The sequence below is a fragment of the Pantherophis guttatus genome, chromosome 2 (assembly GCF_059756535.1).
Source record: "Pantherophis guttatus breed Tessera chromosome 2, ASM5975653v1, whole genome shotgun sequence".
NCBI classification, from domain to species: domain Eukaryota; kingdom Metazoa; phylum Chordata; class Lepidosauria; order Squamata; family Colubridae; genus Pantherophis; species Pantherophis guttatus.
In genome coordinates, this window is record NC_142064.1 from 185,099,254 (window position 1) to 185,122,366 (window position 23,113).

At 35.4% G+C, this 23,113-nt stretch overlaps 1 protein-coding gene across 2 annotated transcripts; it reads left to right on the forward strand.

Moving 5' to 3' along the window:
* The first annotated feature begins 4,715 nt into the window (after positions 1–4,715).
* Positions 4,716–18,267, forward strand: C2H5orf47 (chromosome 2 C5orf47 homolog). 2 transcript variants are annotated; one of them, XM_034405374.3, is made up of 6 exons: positions 4,716–5,150; positions 7,702–7,790; positions 8,902–9,004; positions 11,086–11,127; positions 15,930–15,979; positions 17,447–18,267. In XM_034405374.3, the coding sequence occupies exons 1-6, from the start codon at positions 4,742–4,744 to the stop codon at positions 17,471–17,473; spliced, it is 720 nt and encodes a 239-aa protein (XP_034261265.1). In that variant the 5' UTR covers positions 4,716–4,741; the 3' UTR covers positions 17,474–18,267. The 2 variants fall into 2 exon arrangements, with proteins under 2 accessions (XP_034261265.1, XP_034261274.1); XM_034405383.3 differs by having other exon boundaries at positions 11,089–11,127.
* Positions 18,268–23,113: the final 4,846 nt, after the last annotated feature.

Consider the following 23,113-nt stretch of genomic DNA (forward strand, 5'->3'; position numbering starts at 1 on the left):
TTACAAGGCAAGGGAGACTCATAGCTCAGCCTATTCCTTCACGCAGGCTGTTTTTTTGCAATGAACCAATTCAATACAAAGAAATCTGCACAAAATCAGAATCTGTGAGTAAACCCTGGTGGAACTTAACTTCTGACAACTTTAGAGCCCAGCGGAGACCTCCTTTTGCAAAGGTGACCAAAGCAGAGAAGGCCAGAAGAAGATTGTGTTGTTCAATGATTACTCTACCCCAGTAGCACAAAGCTTTAAAATCCCCTATGAAGGAAATTTAATTGATGCAATCAGTTTGGCCTCCACAGGCTGCTTAAATTCTCTATATTGCTAGCATTCTATTACTGTAAACTAGATGAGGCATATGTGCTCATTCCAAGGCTGCTGCATTAATTAATTAAAATTAATTAAAATAATTCTTAATTTTCCTGTAAGATGAAAGGGACTGCAATTTAATCGCAAAATATGCAAACAGGACCACATCTATAATGACTAACATCTTCAAAATCATTAGGTTTTGCTCAGCCTTTCTATTTATGTTAAATTTGTAGCAATCCCTTTGCTTCTAATTTCATCCTATCTGTTTTACACAAGTCATATACAGGTAGTCCTCGTCTTACGACCACAATAGAGGCCAAAATTTCTGTTGTTAAGTGAGACATTTGTTAAGTGAGTTTTGCCCCATTTTATGACTTTTCTTGCCACAGTTAAGCAAATCACTGCAGTTGTTAAGTTAGTAACGGTTGTTAAGTGAATCTGGCTTCCCCATTGACTTTGTCATAAGGACGCAAAAGAGAATCACATGATCTTGGGACACAGCAAAGGTCATAAATACGAGTCAGCTGCCAAGCACCTGAATTATGATCACATGATCATGGGAATGCTGCAAAGGTCGTAACTATGAAAAATGGTGATAAGTCACTTTTTCAGTGCTGTTGTAACTTTGAACAGTCACTAAACAAACTGTTGTAAGTCAAAGACTACCTGTACTACCACCCCTGTTCATAATTTTCATTTCTGTATCCTTTTCAGTTACAACATTGTAGAAACTAACTTCAGCCTTCTTTTTCTTTCTCTCTCCTTCTGCTGTATTTTTGCAATACTAGCAAAGTCTTCGCTGAGCTATTCAAGCCTCACCTTTCTCATATGACTACTGCAGACTTAATTTTGTCTCCTACCCAACCCACTAATTGTTTGTAAGTAATTTACTTGTCCCAGATATTTTACTTATACCAAACCAGTAAACAAACTGCTGTCAGCTTTGTGCCCATAATATTAAATATACATGATGCACAATGTTGTATGCAGTGGCAGAAAGTGGCTACTATGGCAAGAGGTTTGCTCATTCAAACAACAACAACAAGAACAAGAACAACAACATGGCTATGATTATTGAAGAAGTTAGTCACAGGCAGTAATTCATCAGAAATGTGACTGTCATCCTTTGCACTTTCCTCAGATGAACTCTATACATCTCACTCCAAAAGAGCGAACAACCTATTTTATTTTTCTAAGACATACTTTTATTCTTCACATGATCACATCCCTATAATGTTGGGGACCAGTTAATCTCCAACTAACATGCTAGGGGTTTTTCTTAAGTTAAAATGAAAATAGAGAAAGAGAGAGGAGAGAGGAAGAGACAGAGAGAGAATATTTGTCAAACGGAGGAAAAAAGACAGGCACTAAAGAGATTTGTTTGTTTTCTGAAGAGATAAACATATTTCATGGGATTCCTTTGAAAGTAAATTCATTAGGGGAAGGCATGAAATATTTTTCATTTGACTTATATAAATATTATGTGTGTGTGTGTTTATTACCTCTAATTGATTTTTATATTATATATATATATATATATATATATATATATATATATATATATATATATATATATATATATTAAGCTTATATATATAAAAGTCAATCAGAGGTAATAAAAACACCTTTATTCTATTTCAGTGCTTAAAGGGAGAAATGTGATAAACTATATGTACTCATACATATAGTTTGGTCTGGGCCAGCTTTGAGTCTCCATCCCTCCCCCCTTCCCCTCCCCCCCTCTCTCTGTGTTGCTATGGAGAGAGACAGAGGCAGAATTTCTAGTGACAAATATAAAGTGATTTCAAATATTTAAATTCCCAGATTGGATTCAGACAGTTTATAACATGATGCATTCTATTTTTATTTTTTTTTTCCAAAAGAGCAATCAGTTAAACAATGTAATTGCTGGTGTTTTCTTACCAGGATGACAAGTTTGCATTTCATAAGGGAAAAATATGAGCACCTGGTTCCTTGAGCAGAATTACCTGTTTGTCAACATACTAGAAGACAGATAGCAAGCCAGCCCTACCTACTTGTTTTACCCCACTCCTTTTTCCTGGAGGGAAAAGGTTGTCCTCTGCTAGTTTACACATTATTAAAATAATATTATTTTCTCCTGTCTTGGTCATCTCTCTATAAGATGAGGCTCCCGGCTGCAAATGCTCTTGAAAGCCTTGGGTAGAGTTAATATGATAGAAGGATAACATTATTGAATAATGAATAATGGTTACTTTATATTTAAACTTCTTAATTGACATTTACAATATAAATAAAATTAAATTTAGTTTTTTTAAAAAATTCTCATGGACTCTCCCATTTTGGGGAATGTGATCCCTGGAATGCCCTTCAAAATCCAAATGTGGTCTTCAGTCTAAAAAAAGGTTGAATATTTCTGTGCTACATGATCTCATTTTAATGGAATGGATTTGTTCTGTGCTGCGAAAAACAAATCCCTATCACTCATAGCAAGCCATCTTGCCATGTTTTAACAAGCTGAGTTCATGCCAGCAAACCATTTTACCTGCAATAGATTTGCCATCCAGGAATCCCTTTGGGATGGATTTGTTACAATTATTTCTCTCCAATTGCAAGACTGCATTGAGATCTCTTGCTACAATTCTCTCTGGTTTCACAGTTAAGACTGCCATCTCATGGTTTGTTCTTGAACAACAGTTTGTATTTTTTAGTTATGCTTTTTTTTTTTTTTTTTTGTAACTCTAAAAAGAGTACATTCTATTTTAGGGAACTTTAGAAAAACAAAACTTTTGCGTGCTTTAAGTATTTCAATAGACAAATCAATGCATTGACTAACACAGAATGCATAATCAAATATGTAAAAAATATCCACTATTGACTTTTATTACAAAAATAAATGATGGCTCTGGACCTGAATAATTTACATTCATTTGGAAAAAAAAAAAACAGCAAACATATGATAGGAAGATGGCTGGAAAAAAATAGGTTTGCTTAGGTCTACTACACTGTTTTGCACGCTTGACAGATGACTATCTATCCTCTGCTTAAATCAGTATAGCAGAGAAGAACCTCAAAACCCCAAAAGGCAAACAGTTCCACATATGGACAGATATTATCAGGGAGTTTCTTCTTGGTTTTGGCCCAAACCTGATTCCTTTCAGTTTTCACAGAGCATAATTTGTAAAGCTAGCAAAACTCTATTTGAGCAAAAACCTGTCTACTGGATTATTCACCAGTCTCCTCCTCAAAGTCTTGTTGGTTGGGAATATTGGCAACTCTGATCTCATGCCACTCAATAGTTGACATGGCATCAGACATTTGGTGACGCATGTGGTCTTAATACTTCAGCAGTGTTTCTCAATTTTGCAACTTTAATTGTGTGGACTTCAGCTCCCACAATTGCCTAGCCAGCATGCCAAGGTTGAGAAAGACTAACTTAAATGGGAGCTGGCAGTTTCACTATGCTTTTCTTAAGCCCTAGTTGCATAGGGAGTAATCATGTTCAGCCCTTTTATTCTGCTCTTTCGTTAAAATCCTTTTATAAACTTGGGCATCTTGGAGGTAAAAGGTTGTCCTCTGCTAGTTTACACATTATTAAAATAATATTCTTTTCTCCTCTCTTGGTCATCTCTCCATAAGATGAGGCTCCCGGCTGCAAATGCCTCTTGAAAGCTTTGGGTAGAGTTAATATTATAGAAGGACAACATTATTGAATAGTGTACAAAATTGTGAAGCTTTAAGAAACATTTAAAACAATTGAGAATTTATTGCCCCTTCTAAGTTCATATCAATTGACAGCAGAATAAAAGTGTAAAGCATCTATTTTTCCATGATTGCTTTTTGGCAGCCCAGGTTCTCCATGAATATCATAAGTAGCCTAATATTCCTGTGTTTCCCATTCCATATCAATTATTGTTCCCTGTAAGGCACTTTATTTCCTGAGTTAAATATAGACATGCTATTAAGACTATTATTAAAGCATAAATGTTTTAATTTCCAATATAATTTATTAGATGAACAAATTGGGGGGTGTGTGTGTGTTAGAAAAACCTACCTTGTTCCATTTTGGACTAGCATATAGCCTTTTTTAAAAATATTATTCAGATTTCTTCTGTTTGAAACCCTGACTCCTGGACGATATTCTAAATGTCAGCTAAAAATGTGGATGTTAAAATGCTCTCCCTCTCATTCTTTCAGATACTGTAAGTTGCTTACTCATTGCTACTGCAGTATGAGTCATTCAGGCTTCCTGTTATTGAACGAGCGTATTATTTCTCCTCTCGTTTCATGCTGCAGGCACTACAACTTTTGCTCTCCCTGCTGCCTTCATGGGCTCGCCCTGAGCCTCTCCCCCCCCCTCCTGGTTTATTAGTTCAGTCCAGACTCTCCTGGTTGATCTTGTGAGTGATCAGGTGGGAGGATGCGCCTCAGAGCTTGCTAGTCTCGTATCAGTATGAAGCCCAATTCTGGGCCTCGCTTTGGCCGGCAGCATTTCCCAGTTGTTTATGTCACCCGTTTTGGGAAACACCCCTGTGGCACGAAGATTCGTTCTGGTGGCAAAAGTCCTCCTAAAAAAGCAGCCCAGGAGGACCTCCATTCCTGCCTTTCTGACAAAGCTTCTTCTGCCACTTTGGACAAAACAGGTCTAGTGGGTGTCGCCCCTCAGAGACAAAGGAGGCACCCAAGCTTGGGACCTGGGATGGTGCAAGTCCGAGGAAGCCAAACTGGACGTCGACAACCACAGAGTGAAGGCTGGAACATCAGTATGGCCAAGCCCCCAGGCCGAGAAGCTTCTAAAATAGCCCCTTCAAGGAAGAAAAGCCGGGGAAGCAAAAGGGGGGCAGCAAATTCTACAACCTCTGGTACTCAGAAATACATGGGTTATCAGCACAACCCAGCGTTTATATGATATAACACATTTCCCCAAACTGCTGCTTTCCAGATGCAAATGGCTCTTAGGCAGCAGAAGCCAATACAGTGGAGGACTGACAGATTAAAGCTTAAATACCCTGTTCTTTCTGTGAATAAGAACCATTAATTTAAAATACACGTATTTTCCCCCAAACGGGCCAATCTCATGGTGGCCAGCCAATCCAGTTATTTATTTATTTATTTAGCATATATCATATCATACATGGAGCAGCAGTATGTATTAACATCTCACCTAGATTATTAAAACACAATAAAATATAAATGTTAAAAAGATCTATGTTCAAATACCACAGTCTAGGCCATCTAACCACTGTTTATATTTTTTAAAAAATCAGAGACTGGATTGGTATATGCCCTCAGTTTACAGCCGGTCACGATGTGGTCTATAGTTTGACATGGAACCCAACAATCACACTGAGGGGAGGACACTATGCCCCATTTATACAGAGTGTCCCGGCAGATGTCATGTGAGGTGTAAATCCTATTCAGGATTGTCCATTGCTGACATGGTAATTCCTGGCACCTTTTTTGTGGGGTCATTTATATGTCTACCTACAGTATGTCTGAGTGTTCAATCCGGTAATGTTACATAAGTGGTGAACAAGGATAGGTTCACTATGAATTTTTTATTAGCAAGTGGATTTTTCTCCTCCTTCTTGGTTGCTACTGAGGCTGCGATAAGTGTTTCTCAATTTTGGCAACTTTAAGATGTCTGGACTTCAACTCCCAGAATTCCCCAGTCACTTCTTAAAGTTGTTAAGGTTGAGAAATTCTGACATAGAAAAAATGGCCTACTTTGTCATGAAGGGCATATCTTCTTCACACCCTCAAATGGCTCTTGTCCTGTTCTCCTGCAAATCTGACTCTAAACTGGTTTAAGAAAATCCTGTCCAGATTGAGATACTTTGGCAACAGTTTGTATAATAATTCAGTCCAGACTGCAGGTTACTGTGTCTTACAACTGCACAATTCCCCTCTTGCTTTTCCCTCACAGCTCCAATAAAGCAATTGCCAACAGTTTTCCTTCCTGTGAGTGAGCTTTACTAAACTCATATATTTCATAGATATATATCTGTGTTTATGTCTATATACCCACGAGGTTAAATTGAATTTATATACATAAACATAACATAGCAAAATGCATCCCCATGCAGCACAACCAGTTCTAAAGTAAAAATTCTTTTTTTAAAAAAATGGCCCTGGCTATCTCTAATATTTTCTAAAATAGCTTTATTAGGAATGTCAATATAACATTATGGTTAAAACACTTTTTAAAATAGAAAATTCCTAGTTTAATACCCAGCAGATTTTTATTTCTTTTAACAACTATTATTCCTTCCCCTCCGCATGCAATAGCTATTTTCCCCTCATTTTTTTTTTTTTAAGTTGAGAGCACTGGTAAAAAAAAATAAAGAAATGCTGGTTTTCTTTAAGCCTACAAGAAAAGTAGCTACTTTGGAAAAGAAAAATAATAATTTAAACAAAATTATTCATGAAATTATCTCATTTTTCCATTTTTTTCAAATATTCTTTTTCTAGAAAGATTTATAAGGATATGTGCCAGCTTAAAAAGGACAAACCATAAAGAAAGTCAGATGATATTAGATGAACTTGTATCTTATGTACAATAGACATTCTCACCTAGCATTTTCCAGATATGTTGAACTTTAATTTTGATAGGTAAAGCTTATACATCTAGTAGGCTCAGGCTACAAATGACAGATAACAATACAACTAGCAAGAGAAACAATATCGATATTATTAATACCCTAGAAGTTCTAAAATCCAGCCAAACACATACCATAACCTTACACATTCAAAATTTATTTTAAAAATGATGTCAATTACTGTTAGTTATAAGCTTTGGATGATTGAAGGAGAAAATACATAAATTACTTATTCAGAATGTAATACAATGTTCATGAAACAATGCTTCATGAAAGTAAAAAATATTCATAATTTAAAAACTGAATAAGTTTCTACTTTTTGCTTTCCAAATTAACTTCTAATATACTAAATAACAAAAACGTACAACCTAACATTATATAAGCTTTCATGTCGATCACTAGTTATAATCTAGGATGCAGACATAAAGAACAATTTTAGCATATCTAAAAATACAAATGAGCTTTTAAAAACTGATTTGCTCTAGAAAGTCAAAAGGTTACTGCCTTAGCAACACACAGCATAGTGAATCCCTCCCTCCATTTTACCTCATTTTGATTTTCATCTTCCTTTTAGTTTCAGCTGCTATATGAAGGAAAAGATGAGTGATATACGAAAACATTATATCCTCTGGAAGACCTATAATTCTGCTTTCAAATGATATGAAGCATTGGTTTTTCAAAATAGTTTGTTAAGATCAACACCTAAACATACACCTCAGTTATAATGAAACAAGAAAACATATATTTTACACCCACACGATCACAGTAGCTTAAATTGAATCACAAAATAAATACAATTAAATTACTTTAATAGGTGGCTTTGAAGAGAGTGGAGCTGATGAGTATGAATTCTCTACGTCCAAAGAAAACGCTAATGAAACGATCAGGGAACAAAAGAAAAAGGTAGAACATCAGAATAATAGCAATAGTAATACACTGAAAAATGCTTTGGCTAGTACACTGGGTCTCAGTTGTGGTTGAAAATGGTTTTCTGAACAAATCATATTTGTTCATTGTATACTGCTTCAGTATTCAAATAACATGTTAAAGGAATAATGACAATTTAGTTGTGACAAATGTAAAATGCTGCCTACTGAAGATGGAAGTGCTGATTTCAGAGTTAAATTCCTTCCTCCAATCTAGGGGAATCTGAAGTTACAGGTCTACATGTATCCCCCAGCCTCATTTTTATAATATGAGGCATACTTTCCAAACATTTGGAGGCAGGTTATACACATAAATTGTGGAGTAAGTCCTGACTAAGTTTAACATAGTTAAACAATAACTTCTCTCTACCTAAACTTTAATAGTAGGAAGACATATATCATTTTGCATCGTAACTGTTTTTCTAGGTTCTCAGAAAAGTTTAATAAAGTGCACAAACATTTTTATTTGTTTTATTATAAACAAATTAACTCAAATTTCATATAGTCAAATGTCAGAAATACTTATTTTGAAATAAGAACAATTATTAACTTTAACAGAATGTTTTAAAAGCTTATGTGGGATCAAAGAATAAGCAGGACAATGCCTTCATTATCAAAACTATAGCTAGATTCTCATAGAGTTCATTTATTTTCCTTGATGGTGATGCAATTCATACCCCATACAAACAGTGGTGGCTTTGAACATGTCATCATCCTGGCTTAAAATGCATGTGAATTAAATAGTATTTGATGTCATTGCTAGCTAGCATATTAAAGTTAGCATATTACTATTAAAATGCTGAGGAATGATTTTTGAGTTATATTGTTAACACAGACCCAAATTGCATTAAAAAAAAATCCTTATGAGGGAAACAAACTTTTTGAGATAAGCATAGACATACTTTAGGTTTCTTTGCCAAGTATACATATTTCTTTGAATTGCCCTAAGGCTGGCCAAAAGGGATTCAGAGATGGTGGTTCATAGGAAATGATTTAGAACTGGAGTAGGGAAAATGAGAGAGAGAAAATTCTTGATACATGAAGCAGTATGGTTCTGTATGTTTCTCACATAACTTTTTTTCCCCTAGTCTGCAGTGTGGCTTGAAGTATTTGAAGTAATTTCTAAAATGGTAGAAGAAAATGGATACTTTAGGAATAGATTGGTGTCTAATTTTCATTTTTCAGTTGAAGGTAAGTAACAAGTGAACTCCTTTCACAAGGAGAAGTTGCGGGATAATTGAGCATAATTTTTACAAAATGCATTTGTTAAAAAGGACTTTCAAATTAATTTTTATCTTACAAACTGAAAACAAAATCTCCTTTTTCCTCCTTTAGACCAAAAAGCTGTTGTCCAGTCTATCTAATGTTAATTACAGTACACTTAAAGCTTCTGAAATTATGTACTGGTAATGACTTGAATCTTTGCAGGAATCCAAATTAAAGCATACTCAATAGATAGCCATCAATCTGCTATTGTACAAACTGGTTGAATCTGCTCTTGAATTTCATTTTTTCATTATCAGGGTTTTCTAACATTCATATTTGTAAAGAAAGTAACCTCAGGAGGTGAAAGTAACTGGCTTATCTTATCTGGGCTCAAAGGCTAAGCATGGAAGACTCGGGAATCCCAAACTGAGGTGGAGGAATGGGTATGTGAGGCTGAGAAGTAAAAAACAACCTGTAAGAAAGCAGTGAGGACGCAGTGGCTCAGTGTCTAAGATGCTGAGCTTGTTGATCAGAAAGTTGGCAGTTCAGCGGTTCAAATCCCTAGTGCCGCATAACGGAGTGAGCTCCTGTTACTTGTCCCAGTTTCTGCCAACCCAGCAGTTCAAAAGCACGTAAAAAATGCAAGTAGAAAAATAGGGACCACTTTGGTGGGAAGGTAACAGCGCTCCGTGCTTCAGCTTCTTGCTGGCCACATGACCATGGAGACATCTTTGGACAGCACTGGCTCTTTGGCTTAGAAATGGAGATGAGCACCACCCCTAGAGTCAGAAATGACTAGCACGCATGTGCGGGGGGGGGAACCTTTACCTTTAGAAAAGCAGTCCATTAAGTTATAAGCATTTGCATTTGTCTTGAAGGAAGCTTTTTTAGCACAATTCTGTATCCTGCATTCTGAAACAGTAGAAACAAGCCTTGATTTTTTTTAATGTGATAATGTTTTAGTGCACATAAAAGTGAACAGGTCAAATTAACGTTCATTTATTTGAGTGGAAGCCAATCTATAGAGAAATTTAGATTGGTTGTGTATTAATCTGAATTATTCCATTATGGCTTCCCAATAAAAACATCACAATGCTACAGAGCACTTGATACAGAATCCTATGGATTTCTTTTTTCAAGTAGGTTTCCCATGCAATCTAGAACACCTGTTCTAGTTGCTCAGGAAGCCATCAGAGCAATCTTCTCCCTATAAATTATCCCTTCAGAGAATAAATGCCTATTTTATTTGTTTAACTGATAATCTGCCTTTTCTCTGAAGCTGAAAGTGATGTATGTGGAGCTCTCTCCTTCATTTTTCCCCCCACAACTTTTGGGAAATTGTGGGGCTAGGAAATAATCACTGGCCCAAAATCAGATCTTGGAACTTCAGTTGCTAAGAATTGTTATGTATCTGGGTTTCTCAGGTTCAAGCCCAATACTTTAATCATTTTACTGCAGTGAGATGAATGGAGCATTGACTCATCACTAATTTTTCTCTCACCTTTTTTTTTCATTATGTGGAGTAGCAATTCTGAATAGAGTTAATTCTGACAAGATTTTTTTGCCTGATTAACAAGGGGATAGACAATTTATTCTTGCATATTTATGCAAATCTTCCTTGGTTAGAAGTAGTATAACTCTTGTGTGATTTGACATGTGGCAGTTAAGTGTTCTCTTAAACTGTTTTTTTTTTAATTCATAACTGGCATTCATTATTCCATGCCTTAAGGATGAATGAGATGCATTTCAAAATAAATAATTTGATTTGGTGGTTTCTTTATTGATTTGTTCTGCTAATTGTATTTCTTGCAGCATAACTGCCCACAATGGCTGGGAACTGGGCAGCATATACTGTACATTTAATAATAATTAATAATAATAAAATAAGTTATTTGCCATTTTCTACTTCAAGAAGGTTTCCCAATTTTCCAATCAAACCAACAGCTCTAGGATTCTCAAGTGCTGATAAGAATTAATTTTGTTTAGTTTTTGTTCCCACAATCGGCCAAGATAATTGAATTGTTCCCACATTAATGGCATTAACATCTAATTATTTGTTATCCAAGTAGATGCTGCAAAGAATTCTCAGCAACCTTTGACCATACAAGGTAGGACAGGGACGTTTAACTAGCTTCTTATTTAGTTTACTATAACACATAGATGATGGTTTAGAATTCCTGTTGTTATAATTCCTAAGTATGAGGACAAGAGTGTTGATAAGAACTGAGTGATATAAATACATTTTTAATGATCTTCCCTGATATGTTGTTCATTTCCAGTCCTAATTTAATGTATTTGAGCAATAAAGCCCTTCATGGCTGGGAACTGTAATATCTGAAAGAATGCTGCTTCCTGTATATCCCTATATCCTAAAGCCATCTCAAATGGCCTGCTTTAGCTGCTCTCCCTCATTGTTATGTGGATAGAGTGGGTAACTAGCAGGAAGGTTGTTCAGTTGTAGCTTTTCAGCTTTGGAATTCTCTCCCCAGAAAGGCAATATTTTGGCTGTACTTTCCATGCTTTCAACTGGCAAGGGATTAGAGGGAGAAACAAAGAGAATCAGTGTAGAGCAGTTGGCTTGCAGAGCTGTTCCTGGCCTGGTCCTTGATGTTAGATTCAGAATCAGCTGCCTGGGGATTTGCCCATTCTAAATGCACTTTTCCAGCTAGAATGCCTGAGATTTAAAATCGAAAAGCCTTGATCACAGAGTTGACAGAAAAGATTTCTGTTTTCAACTGCCATTGCCTTGCTTATTTGATAAAGGCAGATTTTTTTTAAAAAAATTCCCAAGCTTTTTAATGTGTAAATATTGGGGTGATATTTTTAACTTTTAATTGCTGCTTTTACTCTCCGTTAATGTATGCTTTACTTTATTTTGTAAATTTTTGCAGTTTTTAAAATAGGCTTTTATAATTTTGTTAGCCTTTTATTAACCTCAATTTTAAACTACTCAGATATTTTTAAATTGCAATAATGTACAAGCATATTAAATAAATAAATAGTCATTTCTTTAACATTAAATGAAGGATGCACAGGAAAGCTACATCCTCATGAAATAATAAGTATTTAATACAAAATATAATAGTAAAGAATCTCCAGCTGTAAAATTAGAACAAGGATGATTCTATACAACATATGTGTGATTTATTGATAATCACTGTGTATGCTGTTGATAATTCATTGTGTATGCTGATTCTGATTTAGAAAAATGTAATTTTAGAAAAATTTTCATCCAAAGGTGGCCTGGATGCAGAATTTCATTATATGAAAATGAAGCAAAGATTAAAACTGACATTCTATTGATGTAGTTTCCATTAGATTAAAGCTGTGTTGCTGTTGCACAATTCAAAGTAACACAATATTAAGCTTACCAACTTAATTTGAATTTCTAGCTTCATAGTTTAATTAGTTTTAGGAAACTGATTTACCAATCCATTAAGTGTTAACTGATTAAATTTATACTGACATATTCCCTTCTTCAATTTGTCTTTGCTCAGAGTAACATTTAAGTTTGTAAACTATGTGAGAGCAGAATATTTATCAGAATATTGCAAATGAATGCTGGTAAATTGGAATGCTTCATATTTCTTTGAATTATTAACATGATAAACAATACCAGCTAGCCAGATTACATTTTTTTATTTTCTTTATTGTATATGAAATGCTTTGGGATGATTTTTACTAGTACAAGTACCCAGTTTTTTTTAAGAAATAAAAATAAATTTAAAGGAATTGACAATCCATATTATACATGGTAGAAATTTAATATTAATACATTATGCCATCTTTTAGTATTTTATATATTCAAATTTTAAAATTGGTTTTAAATAGTTCGGGGTTTTAATTTGTCTGGGCCAAAACTATTTAATTTGATTTTAATTCTACTTTTAAATTTTGTATGTATGTGTTTTATTGTTTGGCTGTGCACCGCCCTGAGTCCTTTGGGAGTAGGGCGGTATAGAAATAAAATAAAATAAAATAAAAATAAATAAATAAATGTATCATAAGATACTATCTATTCTGAGTTACAAATAATTTTCTGTTTGTTCAACAGGTGCATGTCATAGATTTTTGGCTGTTAATCATGATCTGTAATTTAACCTATCATACCATTTTATAGAAATCTTCTGCTTCTGTAATTTCAAAATTTCATTTGGCTTCAGCTTATTGGCTATGATTTTTTTATTTTATTTTATTTTGAATTTGTATACCGCCCTTCTCCCTGAGGACTCAGGGCGGTGAACAGCCAAGTAAAAACATCAAATACAAATATTAAAACACAGTTAAAATATACATATATAAATTTGGCCCCATTGATTAAAAACAATAAACAAAACACTTAAAAACACTTAAAAAAAAATTAGGCCAGCCCGGCTTGCTGGAAAAGGAAGGTTTTAAGGGCACGGCGGAAGGCACCGAGGTCTTGGATTCTCCTTATCTCTGGAGGCAATTGATTCCAGAGGGTAGGTGCCCCCACAGAGAAGGCCCTCCCCCTGGGGGTCACCAGCCTGCACTGTTTGGCTGACGGCACCCCGAGGAGGCCCTCTCTGTGGGAGCGCACGGGTCAATGGGAGGTCGTCGGTGGCAGCAGGCGGTCTCGAAATGATGCACAGATGAAAGAAGCATAGGACCCAGATTCAATATGCTGACTCTAAACCGCTTAGAGAGGGCTGTAAAGCACTAAACCTAAGTGCTATTGCTATTCCTATACGAAAACATGGAATTTGTTGAAGCACATCCAGTACACCAAGTACAACTGGAATATCTATGTAAATCTAAAAAGACATATCTTGGAAGACATATCAGATATACCAAGTACTATTGTTATATATGTGAATGGAACAGTCGGGCAGGAGAGGCACATTATATTAAAAAAACCTGGCTGCTCCGAAAGAATTTGGTTCCACTATAGAAAAATGTGGCATGTGAACTGCTTCTTGATCCAACAAAGATGTGCTTCACATAAAACTGGGACTGATGAAAATTTTTGTGAAAGCGATGAACAAGGATGGTGAAGGCTTTTTGTATTTGAGCAGATGTTTCCAAGAATAACTGATGCCAAGATTAAGGAGAACATTTTTGTTGATCTAGAGATTAGATATATCATCATTGATAAGTGATTTGAAGATGTGTTAGTGGGGCCAGAGAAAATCGCCTGGAAAGCATTCAAGGATCTTGTTGAGAATTTTCTTGGCAACTATAGAGCAGCAAACTACATTCAGCTGGTTGATAAACGTACAGCATTCAAGACCATGAAGTGTAACATGTCACTGAAGATTCATTTTTTCTGCATTCACACTTGAACTTCTTTCCCAAATATCTAGGTGCAGTCAGTGACAAACATGGTGGAAGGTTTCACTAGAACATTGCCACAATGGAAAAAATAATATCAGGGCAACTGGAATCCATCAATGTTGGCTGACTATTTTTGGATGCTGCAGCAAGATGCATCAGCAGTAAAATACTTTTAGCCTGTTGAACACATACAGCATGTCAGAAACATTATGTGATTAAATACTTTATAGTAATTAAACATTAATTTCATATTTCTCAAGATTCCTACGTGATACAGACATTCTGAAATTATATTTGTATTCAGTTTGAGGAGTCTATCATAATCACCAAAACTTTTTCAGGAAGCAAAACCTTTTGAAAAAAATTGTTATCCAGTGAACTAATGTTTATAATGCATCTTAATTCAATTTGTGCATGATGAACATATTTACTAGTGTTTGATCTTGATTCTAATCCTGTTTACCTAACAATATAAGTGCTATATGCAGTCTATGTTGGAGTCAAAGCTCTTGAAATAGGAGGGTCCCTTGCAGCCTTGTCCTGCATTGCTTTCTTACAATAAGAATTATACTGTTTAAATGCACTTCTATTTCTTTTAACTAAAAATGGATTTTATGGACATACAGTACTTCCACTTAAAACATGTTGTCATACATTGGTGCTGAAAAGAAGAACTGTTTTGTCAAAAATCTGTTTATATCTTCAGAGGAAAGAATGGATATGAATAATTCTCCCTACCTCTCCTCATTTGTCATCATTCATTAGAAATTATATATTGGCAATTATCTTTGGCTATAATTTGCATTTTTAAAAAGGCACTATTATGTTACTTCATCGCTAATTGTAGCTCCTTTTTTCCCAGAGCTTTAATTGTGGCTCACTTATTAAACTCTATTTAGCTGAAAGCGCTTGATTCTAATGCCTTTTTTTAATTACTAGATTTTGCACAATATTGCACCAAAGAGATAAGTTTCCTATTGATCTGAATTCTTTATCAGATAAATTGTGAAAATAAATGGAGTAGTCCAAATAGGATTGTAAGATACAGAATAACAAATCTGAAGAAACAGGTTTATAAGTGATGTGCAATGTGTTCTCTTATCTTTATCTAATATAATTTTAATACTATACATTGTTTAATGGGGATTATGAAAGTCATTTCCCCCATAAAACAAAGTACTGTTCACTGTAGTGACTAAAGTGCTGGGTTAGAAACCAGGAATATGTGAGTTCTAGTTTTACGCATGAAAGCTGGTTGGGCTACTTTGGGCCAATCTTTCTCTTTCAGCCCAATCCACCTGATAGAGTTTTTGTGAAGGAAAATAAGACACAAGGGTCAGGGGTGGGTTCTACTTACCTTTACTACTAGTTTGCAGTGGGGCCACGTGCGCTCGCTTTGCTTGCGCGCACATGCACAGAAGCATTTTGATGATGTCAGGATCAGTGGGCGGAGCCTCCCGCTGGTTTTACTACTGGTTCTATAGAACCGGTGCGAACCGGGGGCAACCCACCACTGACAAGGGTGTTAAGTATGTACACTGTCTTGAATTGACCAAAAATACAAGGCAGGATAAAATGAAATCTAATCTATTCTATATCTGAAATTCTTATACAGGTACAGATATAAATCAGAATTTGCAAAGTGAAATTTCTTTTACTGACACAGTAAGTAAAACAAGTTTTGTTTCAATGACAAAATAGGATTAAAATATATGAAAATATGGCATTTATACACTTTGGCCCAATGGAAACCATTCATTAGATTTACTTGTAGAAATACTTTGGGTTACAGTTACATTATTGCTTTGTATATTGTATATAGTTTTAGTTTTTAACTTATATTTCTTTTACTGTATATCTTCTAGCATTTTATTATTTTCCACTGTAATTTTCACTCCACTTTTGGTATAGCATGTTAGGTCCTTTGTGCTCCTTTTTAATAATTGTACCCACCCCCTTATTTTGTAGCAATAATAAAAAATTGGTTTGGAAACACTTTTTTTGCCCAACCACATGTATTTACATTGGTCAAAGCTAATTTCAGAGACAAATAAATGTCAGTAATAAAGTCAATAATGACAATGGAATGCGTGGCACTAGGAAAGTAGATATTATGGTAAAAAAGATTAAGTTATTGAACAGCTACTGTAGGTGATTTTTAAAGCTGTTACAAAATACTACGAGTTTGCCTTTTCATCCAAGGTGGTATATACACTTTTATTCCAAATAAACTAAGGGAACTTTTGTCGATGCAATTTTTCATAATGGTTTCCTCAAGAGATATTATTTATTAATTGAAAGATATTATTTTCTTTTATAATAGACCCAAGACATGGATATGTCTAGCATGAAACTATAGATTCCAAACATGTACATTTTGAAATTATATTGTTTACCATATTTCATTTTTTTGATTGCTAACAGAAGGAGACTATTTAGTCAAATTGTTTTTCATTATTTGAATTTGTAGAATATAGTATTAATATTTGCTGAGTGCAAATCCCAAGGAATAAATTTGTTTATTTATGGTAATTTCTCCTATTATACTTTAATGTTAGGGAGGAGTCTCTGTTAGTATCAAATATTACCATATTACCAAGATACATAGGGAGGATCAATTTTATTCCATGCCTATCGGCCCTTCGAGGCAGATTATGTCAGGAAACAGATTCCATAAAAATGTTAGAAATCTACCTTATTGATGTAGACTGTATAGTGGAAACTTGACAGCCAAAGTGTGTTTTCCTTTCCTTCATTTTATAATCCAGGGATTTAAGGGAAAATCAGCTTGAGTTTCTTTTTAATGGTCTTTCATTTCTAAGGCTTAAAACATTATTATTTTGCATTTCATTCAAAAAAAGCTCCTTTTCATTTCACTCTCACCACACTATGCAATGGGTTTGGATAAGAAGTAAGACTGGCTTTTCTACAATATGCGCAGAATATTCTGCAGTTATACTGTATATTCTGCAAAATATATCTGCACACATAGAAGGCTCTTAATAAATTACGATTTTGCAGATAGATAAATTAAAGTTTTTCAACTTGATATATGCTGAAAAGAAATACTCAGTGCATTTGTTTGTTTTAACAAGATGTTCTTAACCAAGATATTTAATCGTTTTCTTTTAGGATGAGGCAATTTTTGGATGGGTGTAAAAAAAAAAAAAAGAAATAAGAAAAAGAAGATTTATTTATTGTTATTATTTTCATTGTTATATACAATTAGCACCAACCATTCAAGAGAAAAACATTCCCACCATCAGAAGTGCTGGAACATAAGTGCCATATAGTTTATATAAAGAATATACAATATAAAGTGAAAAGTATGTATTTGTGATTACTGCATTTAGTGCATTTATGATTACATTACACTGTTATAATATTTTGTTTAAATTCTGAGTAAACAATGCTCTTTGTTAGTATTTTGTATAAATTCTTATATAAGAATACAATATAATATGGATCTAATGCTACTGAAAGAATAGTTAGAATTTCAGAAAAAATAAGTTTGTATGAAATAAATATGTAAGTCGAAACATCTGAAGTTCTGAATTAATTTTATTCCCATGCAATTAAAATTGCATACTGAATCTTTGTATGTAAGTTTAAACATTTAAGTAGCAGTCAGTCATCAATCTCAGGTTGCCATAAGTAAAGTGAAGCAGCAAAGTGTGAATTCATAAAGGTGATGAAGATGGGATGCAGTGGCAGTATTTTATTATTGCAGTTAGGCATCCCAATGTTATTCAACCGTGTAACCTACAAAGTGTTAAAAGGAAGGGTCATTCTCCTTCCAACATTCACTGTCATTATATAACTTTTCATTGCTTCCTTGCCTCTATGGATTATTGCCTGGAAACCTCATGAGTCATACTGCAAAATTATATTATCTAAGAGTAATATGTTTCCTGAAAACCCCAATAAAAATGATCCTTTCCTGAACAATAGAACATTGTCACACTTGTTATTGTTTATTATCAATCATAATACCAGCATTTATAATGTTATTTATTTATTTAGGCTCTAGAACAATAAATTTGAACATTTCTGCCCCCATCTACATCTTCATGTCTTCATCTTCAACTTCATGCCTTCAGCATAGCATTCCACCTGAGAATGTTGTCACAGAGTTGATATTCAGCATCCATGTACAAAATATAGTCTAGATGTAGGTAATGCATTTCCATGCAATTTCCTGTTCCCTAGTGGTAATACATAAATACTCTTCTGCATGAAATTTCTCTAAAATAGAGATGTGATAGTTTGATAGTTTACAGTGCAGGAGCTTAGCACACTGTAAGGCCTAAAATTGCTGCCTGCAATATATAAACTGCACAAATAGGAACAGCAAAAAAAAAAGAAAAAAAAAAGCCAAAATTAAAAAAAAAACAAGTTTGACTTCTTTACTCTTACCCTTTTCATTGGGAATTTAATGCAATATTAGTTAAAAGTAGCTGATGACTTCATAGTTAATTGACTAAATATATTGTATTTAATTTCCAATTCCTGCTTTCAGATTACCAGATGTTAAGCTTGTTTGAGAACCCCAAAACAATCAACCCAAGAATAAAAAAAAATCTAGACACACGAAATGCAGGATTTTCCATAACATCATTGTACTTTCCTGAAAGACAACTTATCCCATTCAGTGCAGATCTTTAAAAGGTTATACTTGGATTTGAAGAAAATATCTAAATTGCAGTCAAATAGTTACTGTTACAAACTTGGGCATTGGTCCAACCTAAAAGTGGAGAATCTGTAGCCATTAAATTGCTGTTTCCTGCAGTCTGGCCAAGGATAAAAATGTTGGAAGCTGCTATTCAATAAGACCTGCTCATAAGAAAATACATTTGTGCTAGTTTTCTCTGATCGAATTATAACTCATTTACAGCTTGGTGTTAGGAGAATTAAATGTAGCAACAGACAGTATATAGGCTTAGATTTTCATTAGGGAACCCTACAAGATATTATTATTTATTACAAGATAAAAGTCTTTTTAAAAGATGTTGATTGCTTTCATCTGTCCTTGATATTAACATCCCTCAGGAATGAAACCTTGTATTAATTATGTCTGGTATATATGGTATGCAAATGAGGTTGTATGTCCTTAGATTCTACATTTTAAAATTGAATGTGGAAAAAAAACCCCACAATGCTTTTATTTTCTGAAGTTTTTTCAGTTGATGATGAATAAGTCTGATCAATATGATAAGAGTGAACTGGGAGAGAATTAATTGTCTTTGTTTTACAAAGGTATCCTTGAATGAGAATGAGAGAAAACATTCATGTAAAATGATAGGTCCAAGTAAAAATTGCACCCAATCAACATCTGAGGTGCTTTATTTTATTGAATTCCTACAGCCTCAGGGAATATATCTGCCTATTTATTTTATTTATTTTTATTTTATTTTTGAATTTGTATACCGCCCTTCTCCCTGAGGACTCAGGGCGGTGAACAGCCAGATAAAAACATCAAATACAAATATTAAAACACATTTAAATATATATATAGATTTGGCCCCATTAATTAAAAACGATAAGCAAAACAGAACAATTAATAAAACCCTTAAAAAGAAATTAAGCCAGCCCGGCTTGTTGAAAAAAGAAAGTTTTAAGGGCACGGAGGAAGGCACTGAGGTCATGGATTCTCCTTATCTCAGGGGGCAACTGATTCCAGAGGGTAGGTGCCCCCACAGAGAAGGCCCTCCCCCTGGGGGTCACCAGCCTGCATCTACGGCTATGGGAAGATATTTTTTCTCTACCAGAATGAGCTCAAGCATTAGGTGCAATGGAATAGAGGCTTTGGGTTGCACACACAGGTCAAGTAAAATAGGGCCTAGCCCACAGCCACGGCTACTCTGGTTGTTAATAACTTTATCTGCCTCTAATGTCATTCACTGAATGAGATTTCCATACATCCACCCACTTCAAGAAAGCACATGGATTTTGATGCCTTGCTTTGAGAAGCCTCCAAATAGAAGCATCAAGGTCATAAAGACTGAAGCCAGTATGCTGTTACCATCTTCTTAATCTGAAGAACACCTCAGAGAGAGGTGTAGAATTGACTGGGTGGGAGGTCCTACTCAATACATGTGGTTGCCCTGGCCAGCTCTTTGGAAGCAGCCTGAAACCCAGAGGTGGGTTTCAGCAGGTTCTGACCAGTTCTGGGGAACCGGTAGCGGAAATTTTGAGTAGTTCAGAGAACCGGTAGTAAAAATTCGGTCTGGCTCCGCCCCCATCTATTCTCTGCCTCCCAAGTCCCAGCTGATTGGGACGAAATGGGGATTTTGCAGTAACCTTTCCCTGGAGTGGGGAGGAAATGGAGATTTTGCAGTAACCTTCCCCTGCCACACCCACCAAGCCACACCCACAGAACCAGTAATAAACAATTTTGAAACCCACCACTGCTGAAACCAAAGCTAATTATTTCCAAGATTCTTGCTGAATTTTTACTAAGTTTGTTGAGATGAGAGGGATAGGATTATAACAAGCCCACTGAATTATTTCCCATTTAGAACCTAATAGGCAGAGGATTTTTGGTTTCTAACAGCCTTTCTATGATCTGATGAAGAGCAGGTCTACTCACTAGCAACAGAAATGCTTGCAATACACTGTTTACTTAAGAGTCTACAGACCTGAGTGAGGGGTCCTTGGTGCTCTCTGAGCTTGATTGGTTTTTTTGCAGATGTTTCATTACCCAAACTAGGTAACATCATCAGCTAGCATTGATGATGTTATTTTTCATGTCAACCCTGAGCTATAAATATTCTCCTTTATTAGTCTATAGATTGTTCATTAGCCTAGGATCTCATTATTACAGATGAAAACTGTGCCAATAAAGTTGCCTTTTGCAATTGACTGATGGTGATTTTGTCAGTGTCAATGGTGTTCAAGTGGTAATCTAGATGTAATGCACCCAAGGCATTATAAGTATTGTCTTTGCTTGCTTTTGCCACAGCTATTCTACTTCTACTTTCAGGTCTTTGTAGTTTGTGATTTTCTCCAGTTATTTCTCTTCTATTCTGCTGTCTCCAGGTACTGTCTCCAGGTACTGCAATATCCACTATCCAGATTTTTTTTTTCTGGACAATTGTTAAGTCTGTCAAGTAGTCAAGTGTGCTTGTCTGCTTGAATTATAAAGTGTCCGAGCACTTTCATTTCTTCATTTTCTATTATTTTGTCTATTTTGTGGTCCCATCCATTGCTGCTTGTAGGCAAGTGGTATTTCTTGCAGATATTCCAATGACCCAATTTTGTTACTTTGCCAAGCCACTGTTTATATCCAGTCTGAATGATTTTCTTGCAACAGCTAACTAGGGGGTCCATAATTTCTTCAGTTTCTTTGTACAGGCAGATTTTGTTGTCTGTTGCTGTCTTCTTAATTCAGACTTTGCATACATTTGTTCTTAAGGCTTGGTCTTGTGCAATCAGAATTATCCCCTTGGCAGTGGTGGGATTCAAATAATTTAACAACCGGTTCTCTGCCCTAATGATTTCTTTCAACAACCAGCTCACCAAACTGCTCAGAAGGTTAACAACTGGTTCTCCTGAAGTGGTGCGAAGTGGCTGAATCCCACCACTGCTCCTTGGTCTCTTTTTTCAATTTTCCCACTCTTAGCCATTGCCGGGACTTGTTATTATCTAGTTGTGTGTGTCTGTGTGCACGTGCATGCACATGCACATGTATTGGCCATGTAATACTCTTCCTTGCCATGTCTCTTCTATTTTTCCTTTGTTTTTTTCTTGTAAACCAGTTTGGTCTCTTCGGTATTCGGTAAGCTTCCATGGTGTACTAGCTTCAGTGCATCTTCATTGTCCTTCAGATATTCTTCCAGTGTCCTTTTTCTTCTTCCATTTTCTATTTGCAATATTCCACACTCATCTATGTTCCTTAGCAAGTAGTCAACATTGCTGCATGGATAAAGGGCATAATTCATTGTCATTATTTTTCTGGTCCTCCTATCCAGTGCTTTTAATTCCACTTGAGTCTAGTCCACTATTCCTGCTGAGTATCTAATGTGTTAATTGCTATTATTATAATTTAAAATTTATTGTAGTCGTTCAACTTCAGTGGATACCGGGTCGCATATAAAACCAAAAAATCCATAAAAACAGATAAAACAAAACCACCTAGATAATCTGGACTAAAACAATCTGAAAAGCAACACAAATCAAACAGAATAGCCCCATCCCAAAGTATAAAAATAACATCAGCCCCAGGCTTGGGGCCAAAGTCAGATTTTGAAGGCTTTCCAGAACCCTAGGAAGAGGGCACAGTCCCTATCTATCTATCTATCTATCTATCTATCTATCTATCTATCTATCTATTTATTATATTTATATACCGCCCTTCTCCCGAAGGACTCAGGGTGGTGAACAGCCAAGATCAAATACATAAATATAAAAATTAAAAAACAATTTAAAACCAGATTAAATATTTTGGCCCATAATTTAAAACATCCCATTAAAATCCAATTTAAAATTTAAAATTGTTAAAATTAGGCTAGCCCGGCTTGCTGGAATAACAAAGTCTTCAGGGCTCGGCAGAAGGTGCGCAAGTCCAGAATCCTCCGTACTTCCGGGGGCAGCTCATTCCAGAGGGCAGGAACCCCCACTGAGAAGGCTCTCCCCCGGGGGGTCGCCAGTCAACATTGTCTGACCAACGGCACCCCGAGGAGCCCCGCCCTGTGGGAGCGTACTGGCCGGTGGTAGGCTCTTGGTAGCAAAAGGCGGTCCCATAAGTACCCAGGTCCTAAGCCATGGAGCGCTTTAAAGATGTTAATCAACACCTTGAAT